This window comes from Molothrus aeneus, chromosome 11 (genome assembly GCF_037042795.1).
Source record: "Molothrus aeneus isolate 106 chromosome 11, BPBGC_Maene_1.0, whole genome shotgun sequence".
In the NCBI taxonomy this organism is placed as follows: Eukaryota; Metazoa; Chordata; class Aves; order Passeriformes; family Icteridae; genus Molothrus; species Molothrus aeneus.
In genome coordinates, this window is record NC_089656.1 from 2,014,056 (window position 1) to 2,026,796 (window position 12,741).

The 12,741-nt window shown below is 42.9% G+C and overlaps 1 protein-coding gene across 1 annotated transcript; it reads left to right on the top strand.

The window, feature by feature from the left end:
* The first annotated feature begins 1,044 nt into the window (after positions 1-1,044).
* LOC136561417 (fatty acyl-CoA hydrolase precursor, medium chain-like) lies at positions 1,045-11,243 on the top strand. Its single transcript, XM_066557713.1, has 13 exons — positions 1,045-1,120; positions 1,683-1,887; positions 2,218-2,356; positions 2,608-2,741; positions 3,787-3,940; positions 4,181-4,282; positions 5,106-5,204; positions 5,677-5,817; positions 6,993-7,073; positions 7,910-8,057; positions 8,665-8,814; positions 10,561-10,633; positions 10,783-11,243. Exons 1-13 carry the CDS (start codon positions 1,045-1,047, stop codon positions 10,970-10,972), a joined length of 1,692 nt encoding a protein of 563 aa, XP_066413810.1. The 3' UTR covers positions 10,973-11,243.
* The last annotated feature ends 1,498 nt before the right edge of the window (positions 11,244-12,741 follow it).

The following is a 12,741-nucleotide window of genomic DNA, read 5'->3' on the forward strand; positions in this document are numbered from 1 at the left end:
TGGCAGCCGGGGAAGGAGCGGCGATCGGCGCTGGGCACTGCCGGGACCGGCTGAGGCCCTCCCGCCTTGCGAGGCGGCGGCGCCGGGGCTGTGCCGGTGACCGGGGCTGTGCCGGTGACCGGGGGCTGTGCCGGTGACCGGGGCTGTGCCGGTGACCGGGGCTGTGCCGGTGACCGGGGGCTGTGCCGATAATCGGGGGCTGTGCCGGTGATCGTGGCCGTGCCGGTGATGGTGGCTGTATCGCTGGTCAGGGTCTGTATCCCAGATCAGGGTCTGTATCGCTGATCAGGGGCTGTATCGATAATCAGGGGCTGTATCGCTGGTCAGGGGCTGTATCGCTGGTCTGGGGCTGTATCGCTGGTCAGGGGCTGTATCGCTGGTCAGGGGCTGTATCGCTGGTCTGGGGCTGTATCGCTGGTCAGGGGCTGTATCGATAATCAGGGTCTGTATCGATAATCAGGGTCTGTATCGCTGGTCAGGGTCTGTATCGCTGGTCAGGGGCTGTATCCCTGATCAGGGGCTGTATCGCTGATCAGGGGCTGTATCGATAATCAGGGTCTGTATCGGTGGTCAGGGTCTGTATCGCTGATCAGGGTCTGTATCGATAATCAGGGGCTGTATCGATAATCAGGGGCTGTATCGGTGGTCAGGGGCTGTATCGATAATCAGGATCTGTATCGCTGATCAGGGTCTGTATCGCTGATCAGGGTCTGTATCGATAATCAGGATCTGTATCGCTGGTCAGGGGCTGTATCGATAATCAGGGGCTGTATCGATAATCAAGGTCTGTATCGCTGGTCAGGGGCTGTATCGATAATCAGGGGCTGTATCGATAATCAAGGTCTGTATCGCTGGTCAGGGTCTGTATCCCTGATCAGGATCTGTCTCTCTCTCCTGTTTGTTTTTGGCGCTCACGAGGCGCTGCTGCCGGTCACGCTGCAGTTCAGCCGCGCTCCGTGCCCCGGGTGCCCTCGCCGGGACCTTTGTCCCCTCCTGTTCCGCATAAAAGCAGGGAGGGTCCCCGGCAGCCCGGCCGGGGTGACAATGTCTCCGGCGAGCCCGATCGCGTCGCTTTGTGCCTGGTTTGGGTTTGTAGCGCTCCTCGTGTGCGGGGCAGAAGGTGAGCCCCGCGAGCTGCTGGTCTTGTTCTTGCTGCTGGGGAAGCCACTGCACCAAGTTCCAATGATTTTTATAAAGGCAGTAAATCTCTTCTGCTTTGATTACCAATCTGCCAAAATGCCTTCATGATGCAAAAATTACTGGTTTTGTGACATGAAACTTTTTCAGATGATTTAATGAAAATAAAGCTTTCTGTCTTTTTTAAAAGATAGAAAGCAGCAACATTTCTGAATTCTCTAAACAAAATATTTTTAAGATCTTGTTGAATGGTAAATTTAGGAAGTGTTAATGGTTTTGCTGTTTGCTCTGAAATTTGCTCTTGCAGGGTGACAAAATCCTGCCCTACCTGGCTCCAGGTGACACTGGCATGAGGGTTTGGCAGGGGGTGTCACTCCACCAAAGGGGGTGTCACTTCACCAAAGCAAAATGAAGACCGAACAAAATTGAAAGGAACCTGAAATGTTCTAAATTAAACAATCAGTTAAAAAATACTTAATGGAAAAGTCTGTGTGATAATTATGAAGATGCAATTTAATTTTTTTTTTACCTTTTGTGTTACCTAGGACAGAGTGGTGCTGGGCCAGAAGTGACCATTGCACTCGGACGGCTCAAAGGAACACAGACAAATGTGAAGGGCACAGACAAACTTGTAAATGTTTTCCTCGGAATTCCTTTTGCAAAAGCCCCTCTTGGATCCTTGAGGTTTTCTCCGCCTGAACCGCCTGAACCCTGGACTGGTGTGAGAGATGCAACTTCTTACCCACCGCTGTGAGAGCTGCTCATTTCTAGGCAGAGCCTGCCCATGCTGGTCAGAGCTGTGTTTATTGGGGTGCAGAGGCCTCCTTCTGCTGAGGAGTTGATATTTGGTGGTGGATACACTGCCAGTACTGGAGTGTTTCTAGTACAGGTGTGGAGATGTGCTTTTACAGGCTGCACCTCTCACTGATTATAGATAAGACAAAATTCAAGCACCCTGTGGGGATTCAGCTGGGTGCAAAAGAAGTTTTCTCTACTGTTGTTACCTTGATGCTATTGCAGGTTTAGTACTAATAATTGTGGTTTTGGTTTTTTGGTTTGTTTTTTTTTTTTTTTGTGAAGCTGTCCTCAAGATCTGTCCCTGTTGAAAACAGCTGAAAAAAACTTCAAAGAAAAGCACCTTGCATTCCAAACTTCTGAGGACTGTTTATATCTCAGTGTTTACAGCCCTGCTGGCTCAAGCAAGAAGGACAAGTTACCTGTATGTAAACCATTGAACAAACTTGTGTTTTATAAAGTTTGCAAATAATGATTGCTCCTGCTTTTGAAAATGTGATGCTGCACAAACAGAAATAATATTATCATGTGAAATTCCAAGTCCACCAATCTGAAATTCAGCAGCCATCGTGCTTCAGTGATTTGGTGTTCCTAATTCTCTGATGTTGTTTTCCTTTTTCAAGTGAAATCTGCAAACCAGTGCATAAAGGTGTGTCTCACCCTCTTGTTTCCAAGGTAATGGTGTGGATCCATGGAGGCAATTTCATATTTGGTGGTGCTGCTCGGTATGATGGCTCCGCACTGTCAGCCTATGAGAATGTTGTGGTGGTATTAATTCAGTACAGACTGGGACTCCTTGGATACTTCAAGTAAGAACACCTATTTCACTCTGTAAAAAGTACTTGCTGTCATGATTAAAGCATGGGAAGTTCTGATTGCTAAATGTGCTGAACTTCTATATCAGCTTCCCACTGTTAGAGTGGTTTAAATGTACATAATTCACCAACATCAGGACTTCAGAGCACTGAGAAATGGCTGTACATTCCATCTGCATGGTCATGTGATTGCAGCCTGCTATCAGATCATAGCTGGGCTTATTTGGTGCTGGACAGGATGTTTGTTCTGGCCTTTGCTTCCATCCTCTGCTGTGTAAAGCAAAAACTCAGGCAGAGTAAAGGCCAGGGGTGTACCTGAGCAGGGGTGAGCAGAGAATGGAGGGAGTCAGGCTGAGGTGTGACCCTGAGGGGCTGTAGGTCACTTTGCACCAAGCACAGAGTGCTGAGGTGGCTCTGCTGTGCCACTGTCACAGTGCCACTGCTCTGTGCTCTCTTCTGTGCCACTGTCACAGTGCCACTGCTCTGTGCTCTCTGCTGTGCCACTGTCACAGTGCTGAGCAGGGCTCTGTGCTTTCTGCTGTGCCACTGTCACAGTGCTGAGCAGGGCTCTGTGCTCTCTGCTGTGCCACTGTCACTGTGCCACTGCTCTGTGCTTTCTGCTGTGCCACTGTCACTGTGCCACTGCTCTGTGCTTTCTGCTGTGCCACTGTCACTGTGCTGAGCAGCGCTCTGTGCTCTCTGCTGTGCCACTGTCACTGTGCCACTGCTCTGTGCTTTCTGCTGTGCCACTGTCACTGTGCTGAGCAGCGCTCTGTGCTCTCTGCTGTGCCACTGTCACAGTGCTGAGCAGGGCTCTGTGCTTTCTGCTGTGCCACTGTCACTGTGCTGAGCAGCGCTCTGTGCTCTCTGCTGTGCCACTGTCACTGTGCCACTGCTCTGTGCTTTCTGCTGTGCCACTGTCACTGTGCTGAGCAGCGCTCTGTGCTCTCTGCTGTGCCACTGTCACTGTGCCACTGCTCTGTGCTTTCTGCTGTGCCACTGTCACTGTGCTGAGCAGGGCTCTGTGCTTTCCTTCCAGCACTGGTGACGAGCACGCCCCTGGGAACTGGGCGTACCTGGACCAGGTTGCTGCCCTTCAGTGGGTGCAAGGAAACATCGAGCACTTTGGTGGAGACCCAGCTTCTGTCACTCTCTTTGGGATATCTGCAGGATCTTGCTCTGTTTTTGCACATGTAGGTATATAGTAGATAAAAATAAAAGTCTTCAAAAGCTTAATTAATGTAACATTTCATGCTCAATCTGGTTTTTGACAGTAAGTTTAACAGCACATTGGGCTAAATCTGGAGATTTAGCAAATGAAGATGTATAATTCCCAACTGAATCCAGGAGTTAATAGACTATAACTAGCATAAAGTTGTAAGGTAAGGATGTTAATCTAGAATAAATACTTTTTGTTCTTCCCTTCTTGGCAGGTGTTATCTCCTTTATCTAAGGGTCTCTTTCATAAAGCAATAGCAGAGAGTGGAATTATAATTCCCCCCAGTAAAGATTTACGTCTTTCAACAGATCTTGAGGTAAGCTCATTATTTTTTCATTTTAAAGTCTTTATAGCCTAAAATAGGCTTCTTCTATGGATAGAAGGATATTAAATATCTATATAGGATATATATGGATATCTAAAGGATACTTCTATGTGATAATTTGTTTAAAAGAGAAAAGGGGAAAATGTCATTGTATACCATGCAACAAATTTGATCCAGTTTATTGTTGCAGCACACCTGTTGAATTTTGGTCTGTTTGGTGTTAGAAACAGATTGGACACTGTATGATTGTAACAGCTGTGGGCTGGCAAAGGCATTTCAGTCACACACATATCAAGCTAGGCAAATGTCCATTTCTATACCCACTGTACTTGATACAGTAACTCTGGCATTTATTATGGAAAGTTTGACAAGAATCCAGAAGAAGAATTCAGTTTTTTATTGACCTACAGTTTTTTAGGGAGGGCCTTTATGTGAAGTAAATTAATTAAATATAAAACAACATAAAACCCCCAAACTTAAAATAAAATCACTTTCTATAAGTGCCTTTTAATATCTTTTCCTGTAATGGCAGACAGTAATAATGTAAATGTTTCTGTATTTTCTTTCTTTATTTGCTTTATGCTAAAGCTTGCATTATCTCTACAGCAAAGTTTGAAAAAACAGTGAATGAAAATACAGCAAGAAAGAGAAGTACACCAGAATGATTTCACTTTGTGATCAAACTGTAGCATTTCCAGTAAAACAAAATACTCAAATATCTATCAAGCTCACTTAAATCTGCCACTAAGAAGCTCTTAACAGCAGCATGTATAAAGATTTTATAACAGTGCTTGTCTTTGTTGATAATTTTCAGAAAATTGCCAAAATCTTCAAATGTGATAGAAGCAGTTCCCTCTCCCTGCTGGACTGCTTGAGGAAGCTGGAAGCAGAGCACATAGTCCTTAACAGCAAGGTAGGTGAGACTTCATGGCAACAGAACTTTTTAATGGCTCACTTGCAAAACTTTAGCTCAGCCTCTGATCAGAGTTCATTGATGGTCCGTTCCAAAGTTGATTTTTCTTATCTTTTGTCAAAATACTCCCTAAATGCTGAAGCAATTTCACACATCAATTCTTTCTGGAAGTTTGGCAGTGTCACAGCACCTGTGAAGTTGTGAGCAAGGCCTGAGCATCCCTGTGTTTTAATGTCAGAAGAGCCCAGGATCAGGAAGCCATTACATTCCTCTACACTTGACCCAGCCAGGCCTGCATTTTACACTCCTGTGCCAAACTGAATTTATGTTACAGTGGCTGTAGGTACTTGAATTTCTTAAAGCCCTTTTTTGCATTTTGGATATTCAGTGTGGACATCTTACATGATTTGAAGGAAAAATTGGAAATATTATTAACAACTAATTTGATCTTTTTGTTTTCCTCTTCCTTCAGGAAATCTCATTTCTACCCTTAGTTTTGGATGGAGTGTTTCTTCATAAGCCACCTGAGGAGATATTGGCTGGAAAAGAATTCAATGCAGTCCCGTTCATGATAGGAGTCACCAACAATGAATTTGGCTGGAACATTAGATCGGTGATTTAATGTCTATTCTTTGTTTTTAATGTGTTTTTAATGTTTGTGTCAAGTGATAGGACAAGTCTTTGCAGTGATGGAAATACATACAAGGTAAACATTGCTTAGATCACGGCTCTGCAGTGACCCAGAACCACTGGGTCACAGAGGGTGAGAGAGGCTTCATCCTGCAAGTTAAACTGCATGGACACATCAGCTGGAGCATCAGTTTTGTACAGTGCTTTCTTATCCTACGGTTTTGATCCCTCATCCAGGCAGAGAGAGGAAAAAGAATGCAACAATCAAGGACTTGTTCCTGAAAGACAAGTAAAGCCAATCCTTTCCCCACAAGGCTCAGTAGTCAGGGTTGATACACAGTGTGCTTAAAAATGTGCCACTGATCACCTCAACCAGCTTCCCCTTGGTATCATAACCTGCAGAAAGAGTTTTCATCTGAAAATCTCATCTGGGGCAGAGTGAGGGCACAATGCAGGTGCCCAGCCCATTCTCCTTTCTCATGGGAACTCAATGGGTGCCTCCAAAACATGAGCAAATGCTCTCAGTGCACAAAAACTGCAGGAGATGGATTTGTGTCCTCTCCTTTCTTGTCCCTTTCTTTTATTTCCTAAATATTTCCTTTGTGTAGTACCAAGCATTTGTTCTGACTCTATGAAGCAGCTGTTGCTGGTTGTAAGTCCCAGAAGAACCATGCAAAGTGAAATCTGTTTGAATTTATTTTGCAGACAGAAGAGTTGTTATATGTGATGCTGTAAAAGAGGAAGAACACTGCATTAGTCTTATTTCAAAGGGCTCAAACAATTGGACTAGAGACAGACTGCCAGTGACTTTTAAGATCTCCCCCAGCAGAATGACAATAAGCCTGTGAGACAGAAGCAGCTTTTTGCTTCAACTCTGCCCTCGTGTTTTCTAGTCTTACAAGTTTCTTAACATTGATTTAAGGATAAATTATGTATTAGGAGTGGTTTATGTTGAAACCTTCACCAAGACAACGTTTACTGCAGTAAATACAAGCTTTTCAAGACAGCTGCTGCATTGTGCTGCACTTTTGCATATGATATGATGCTTTAAAAATAAACACCATTAGTAAGAATTAATGGAATAATGTAGTTTCAATGTTTAAAATAATAGAGACATTGAATGGTATGCTAATAACATTGGTTTTTTTCTCTGTACAGACATCAAAAATGAAAGGTTTGAGGGAAATAGGAGATAGAAAATCAATTGCCTCAACTGTAGAGGTTTTTCTACCAATGATTGTAAGTACTGCTGCACTAATCTAATTTGAGAAGTGAATTTTCTTTTTCATGTATGTAACAGATTTGGGTCTTACTGCTTGAGTCATAGTGTTACTGAGGGCTGAGGCCATGGTAGGCTTTGGGGAGAATCCCAGCAAAGTTGACAGGACCAGGGTGTATGGAATTACACAGAAATAGGATTGAGCCAGACCTGGGATTTGGGAAAATGCCTTTTTCATTCTAGACCTCAAAGAATACTTTTATCTTACCTATTTGTGGGATTACTGTAATAGCTTCCCTAATGTTAAGGAATCTTATGGCTAATCTCCTGCTTAGGGAGTTTCAAGGTGTATTTTTCAGTATGTTTACATTAAATGTAGCTTTTAAAGTAGTTACTTTGCACTCCTCTTTTGAGGCGCATCTCTCAAGCAGCAAATTCTAACCCTGACAATTTACACTGTTTGGAGATTCCATTGGCCTTGTCCTCTTGTCTAATGGTCCATAAATCTTTCAAGGACTGAGAATTTACTTTTGTAATTCCCATCTCTCTTCTCCTGATGAAGACAGAAGCTGAAGATATTGTCAGGAAAAATTGCTAGATCTGCACTTATTCCTGTAGAGTTTTAACCCTAATTTAATAATTTAATTTTATGAATCTGGAGCAAATTTGACCTGAGGTGGTTGGTTTGTTTGGTATTTTTTTGCCCACAAAAAGCATGAATAGGTTTTGTTTCCCATCAGCATGGGTGCTGTCCTGGACATTTGTGCCTTTGCAGAATCTCTGAAGTTTAAAAGATGGCAAATTTAGGTGTTCATTCAGACAGTGATTGTTTGTCTGTTTGTTTCTTGTCTCTTAGGACGTACCCTCAGATTTTCTGCCCATGATCTTAGATGAATATCTGGGAGATACAGAGGACCCTGCAGAGCTTCGGGACGGATTCCTGGACCTGCTGGGGGACATGGCAATTGTCATGCCAGCCATTAAAGCACTGAATTATCACAGGGGTAAGCTGATCAACAGCAGTGGGACACTCAAACCCCCTACTGCAGGCTGGATCAAATGATGCAGACACAAATCCTGTCATATGTAGGCAGCCCTTCTTGAGATTGCCACTGGGAGCAATGATACAGGTCTGCAGGATTGTGTCCCTTATCTCTGTGCAAGTGTGCTCATAATCACAATATATTGAGAGCAGAGCACGATAACACAGGTAAATATTTGCTAACTGAAGTATACAGGCTTAAAAATTAAAACATATCAAAGCACTTTTGTCCTTTGGCCCATGGCTGTTTGGGAAGTCAGCAGCTCTGTGGTCTGTAAATTTTCTGGTGTGTAGGTATAGACAAGTCATGCCAAGATTTTCCAAAGTGGAAATAATTTGATATTTTGTTTTCTGTATGTTATCTTAGAGTGGATCTTCCAATTTTGGGGTTTTTTGTGTAAGCTAAGCACTTAATTTTGCATTAAAAGTAAAAGTACATATTTGAATGTAACAATTACGCTAGAAAAGTGCCCAGTATAAAGCTCTTTTTAAAGCAGTATTTTAAACAGCTGATGACAGCTGAAGTTTATTTATCTCTTCTGTAACTCCCTGTATGTTATGTCTTGCAGAGTCTGGAGCTCCTACCTACTTCTTTGAGTTCCAGCACCGGGCCAGTGCATTCAGGGACAGCAAACCTGACTATGTGAAGGCTGACCACGGGGATGAAGTTGGCTTTGTCTTTGGGGGGCCATTTCTGGCTGGGGACATCCAGCTCCGCAGTAAGGAACAGACACCACTCACTCCTGAATGACTCCTGTAGCCCTGGCATTTTTCTATTCAGTGTTCTATTAATTTCCATCAGATAAAGTGCATATATTGGCAGTGAGACCAAGCCATAACCCTTTCTCCTGGAAGAATTGGTTTTATGCATTTAACCATCTTCTCCAGCTTCTCTCCATTACAGTTTTCTTGGTCTGAAGCACAGTCCCACATCTTGTCAGCAATTCAGCAAATAGGATATTTCCTAGAAATTCACTGTCATTGTCCCAGCACTGTGCTGAATTTGCCAAATGGCTTTGGCTGAAAATGAAATTGAAGGAAAGGTCAATTAAACTTGTAGGGTGCTTGGGAAGCAGGAAATCCAGGATCTCTTCTTTTCCTGAGGAGTTTAGGCCAGTGTCTCCTCCTTGGAGGAAATCCCGTGGGCTGTCAGGCTCCAGAGAATGGGGGACTTGGCTTCTTTTGCAGGAAGTGACTCCAGCCATGTTCAGAGCAAGGCTTGGAATTCCAGTGTTTCATTTTCTGTGTGAAGATCCAATGGTTAGGACTGTTTTGCCTCACAATTCAATTAATACTTGAGCATTCATTCAAATGGAACCAATCCACTGAGGGAGAATTAAGGGTGTACTCCCAAAATTTCCATGGGATTCTGGAAGTTCCCTCTGTCAGAATCCCACATTTTTATATTCCCAATGAATCTGCCAATCACTGAACAGTTAAGAAACATGATGCCACTTCCTAAGGAGCATTATTAATCCAGCAATATCCTTTAATTACATATGCCTAAGACAGTAGTACTCAGCATGAAGTATTTTCTTTCCTGTGGAACATATTAGGAACAGTTCTTATTTTGACAGAGACACAAAAATTCTGCTTATTTTAAGTGAATTCACTATTTTTTTCTGCTTTTATTTTTGTGATTTGCACAGTAGTTCATAGTCTGATCAAATATATAGGTTAAAGCCTACATAAATGAAAGTATTTCCTTTTACTTCATTGAACTTTGGAGCAATCCAGCTATGTTGTAAAGCCCTTTGTTAATCTGTTACCAGAGCCTTTTCCTTTTTTTTTTTTTTTACGTACATACCTTTGGCACTAGGAAACACTGAACAGCTCTTTTCCCCTTTGCCTGAATTTATCAAGGGCTTTAAAATACCAAACATTTTTCTTAGTGTATTGAGATGCATTTATAATTAAAAACGCACAGGAACTGAAATAATTCTCACCTAGTGATACAGTGAGCTTATGTTATGTGTAACTATATTTAAAGAAATACTCTTAAAGTATTTTAAGAGAAATGGAGTGGCACCATCTTGTGTGAGAATGAAGAAATCTTTGCCCAGTCATGCTCTGAATAATAGGGAGAATTTCAGTCTCACAAAACTAGAATGGGATCCAGGAAACACAGCCATGTGGCCCATTCCTGGAGTTGTACTGGGATGCAGGACACATGGGGGTTTTTTGGTTCTGCTCTGATTTCCTGCAAGGTTACAGGCACATCACCTTATTTCCTTGTTCCCAAATTCCCAGATTTCTACAGTGGGGTAATGATGCTGAAGTCATTCATGAGGAGTGCTGAAATACCCTGATGCTTGCTGTAGGAGTGATGTTGGCCAGTGATGTAGCAATTGCCACGTTGGAATTTTGCAATTGCCAGTATATTCACAGAGGGGAATGCTGCTGCTGTAGGAGCCATGTCCTGATTTATGCCACACAGAGTAGCTATTCTGTGTTTTGTCCTTCAGGTGAGGTTACAGAGGAAGAGAAGAACCTCAGCAGAACTCTGATGAAGTACTGGGCTAACTTTGCTCGAAATGGGTAAGAATCATGAAGTTCATGACAGATATTGCTGCTTTGCACTGACTCTATGAGGAATTGGCTGGTTTAATTGATTCAGTCTTAACTCGTGTGATTGAATTCCCTTGTGGCTGAAAAGGGCACTCACTCTTCTTTCCTCTTGCTTACAGAAATCCTAATGGAGAGGGTCTGGTTGAATGGCCATCTTACAACCTAGATGAAGAATACTTGCAGATAAATCTACAACAAAAGAAAGAGAGAAAGTTGAAAGAAAAGAAGGTAGAATTCTGGAAAAAAGTGATCCTTGAAAAGACAAATAGCAAAAGCACACAAAACAAGAAGTTTAAATTAGAGTTATAATTTACAGTCTAAACATGCACATAATATGCAAAATATTAGGATATTAAAAATTAATTGAAGTATATTTGAGGATAAAATTGCATTTCCCTCACCTTTTCTTCACAGTTGTCATACCTGAAATTATTCACTGTAATAATTCCGGTTGATCCTCACTTGTCAAATACATCTACCAAATTTCCCCAATGCTCATGTTTTTCTGTCACTCCCCATGACTGAAGACAGAATGTAGCAGCAATGTTGTTTTAATAAAGGGAAATCAATGAACACCCAATTTGTGAGTAAGATTCTCTTGATGCCAAGTTTATTGGTGGTACAGAAGCTTTGGTGTGGTGTAGATACAGAAATGTCCTCTGTGGAAAGAAGATGAAAATACAGAAGGTTCTGCTTTGTCTGTTGGTTTTACAACTGAGACAGGATAGTTCTGACTGCTGTGGTACTTAACCTGTAACAATAGTGCTGGAATTAAGATTTCTCCCAAATGTTAGAAAAGGGAGAAAAATTCTCTAGTACCCACAATTCTCTGCTTTTAAATTTCAGTTGTAGCTCCCCTACAAGGATTAACATTTCTGTCGTTTGCCCAGTGCTTCTCTGTGTGCTCCAGGCTGTCCCCTGTGCCACTGTCCCTGTTTGCACTGGCTCACAGCCTCACTGCCAGCCCTAGGTCTGTCCCAGGGCCACTCCAGGGTGCTTTGGCTGCCAAGAGCAAGGCTTGCACTCTTCATGGCAGAGTTGCCAATCACTTCTCTGCCATGTCTTTGTTTGCTGTACCTGGCTCCTAGGCTGCTCCAGCTATCCCATATCACCAAAGGGGTATTGGGGACAGACAAAGGTGATACAGAGACCCCATCATCAGAAGGCATGAAAAGCACTTTATTATTAGAAATCCACAGTTCTTATAGAAACAATGGTGGACCTAAGACCTGAATTGGCCTTTAGGAATCTTCTTTCACCTATTGGTCAAGAAGGGACAACTCCTTCTTTTAAACATCTCTGACAAACAGAGATTGCCTTCCAGGTGCAGAGATTGAGATAATAATTGTTTTAATTCTTTCTCTGAGCTTTTTCACAGCTTCCCAGGAGAATCCTGGGAGAGCTGTGTCTCTCTCTGTTCAGAGGTTATGTGATTACCACAATCCCAGCCACATTCCTGGTCACACTGGTGCCTCACAGCAGTGATTCAGCTCCACACGTCCTACAGGGCAATGAACATCTGTTCCCCCTCCCTTCAGCTCCCCTCTATATCTCTGGAAGACTTTTTATTGTTCATGGCTAATAATGTCCTACAGCAAGTAGCTACCCATCCCTTCTTTCCCAATTACTTACTGGAAGAAGTAGGGGGGGATTTTCTACATTTTCTTGCCCAAGTTCTGTTGCCAGGCAGAACTCAGAAGCAGGGTAAGACTGTTTTACCACTGCAGTTTTGGTAAGCAAAACTTCCTCCTAAGCATCTGTCCTTGCTTCTTACCTCCTTTGTTGTGTGAGGGGAATATAATTTCAAAACAGTTGTGCTAAATCTTCATTGCACAAACCTTTGACATGTTGTGTCACTTCCTTTAAAAGGAGATAAACAGGCAGTGCTGTATGGGTGTGCACAGAATACACGCTCATCTTGTGTATGCAGAGAAGTGCAGTTGAATTGACTTCCTAGCACAGGCCAGCACTAAAAATAATCACAGTGGAAAATGTCAGAAGATCTTACTCATTTCTATGTCGAGATAAGCACTGCGACGCTCTTGTCTCCTGAGGTGAGATTCACATTGTTTCTTTAG

What these genes read in the sequence shown, in the direction of transcription:
- LOC136561417 (XM_066557713.1), top strand. Translation starts at nt 1,045, where the DNA reads ATGTCTCCGGCGAGCCCGATCGCGTCGCTTTGTGCCTGGTTTGGGTTT. An exon ending in GCAAGAAGGACAAGTTACCT is followed by an intron (nt 2,357 to 2,607) that starts GTATGTAAACCA and finishes CTTGTTTCCAAG; the next exon opens with GTAATGGTGTGGATCCATGG. An exon ending in GGACTCCTTGGATACTTCAA is followed by an intron (nt 2,742 to 3,786) that starts GTAAGAACACCT and finishes CTTTCCTTCCAG; the next exon opens with CACTGGTGACGAGCACGCCC.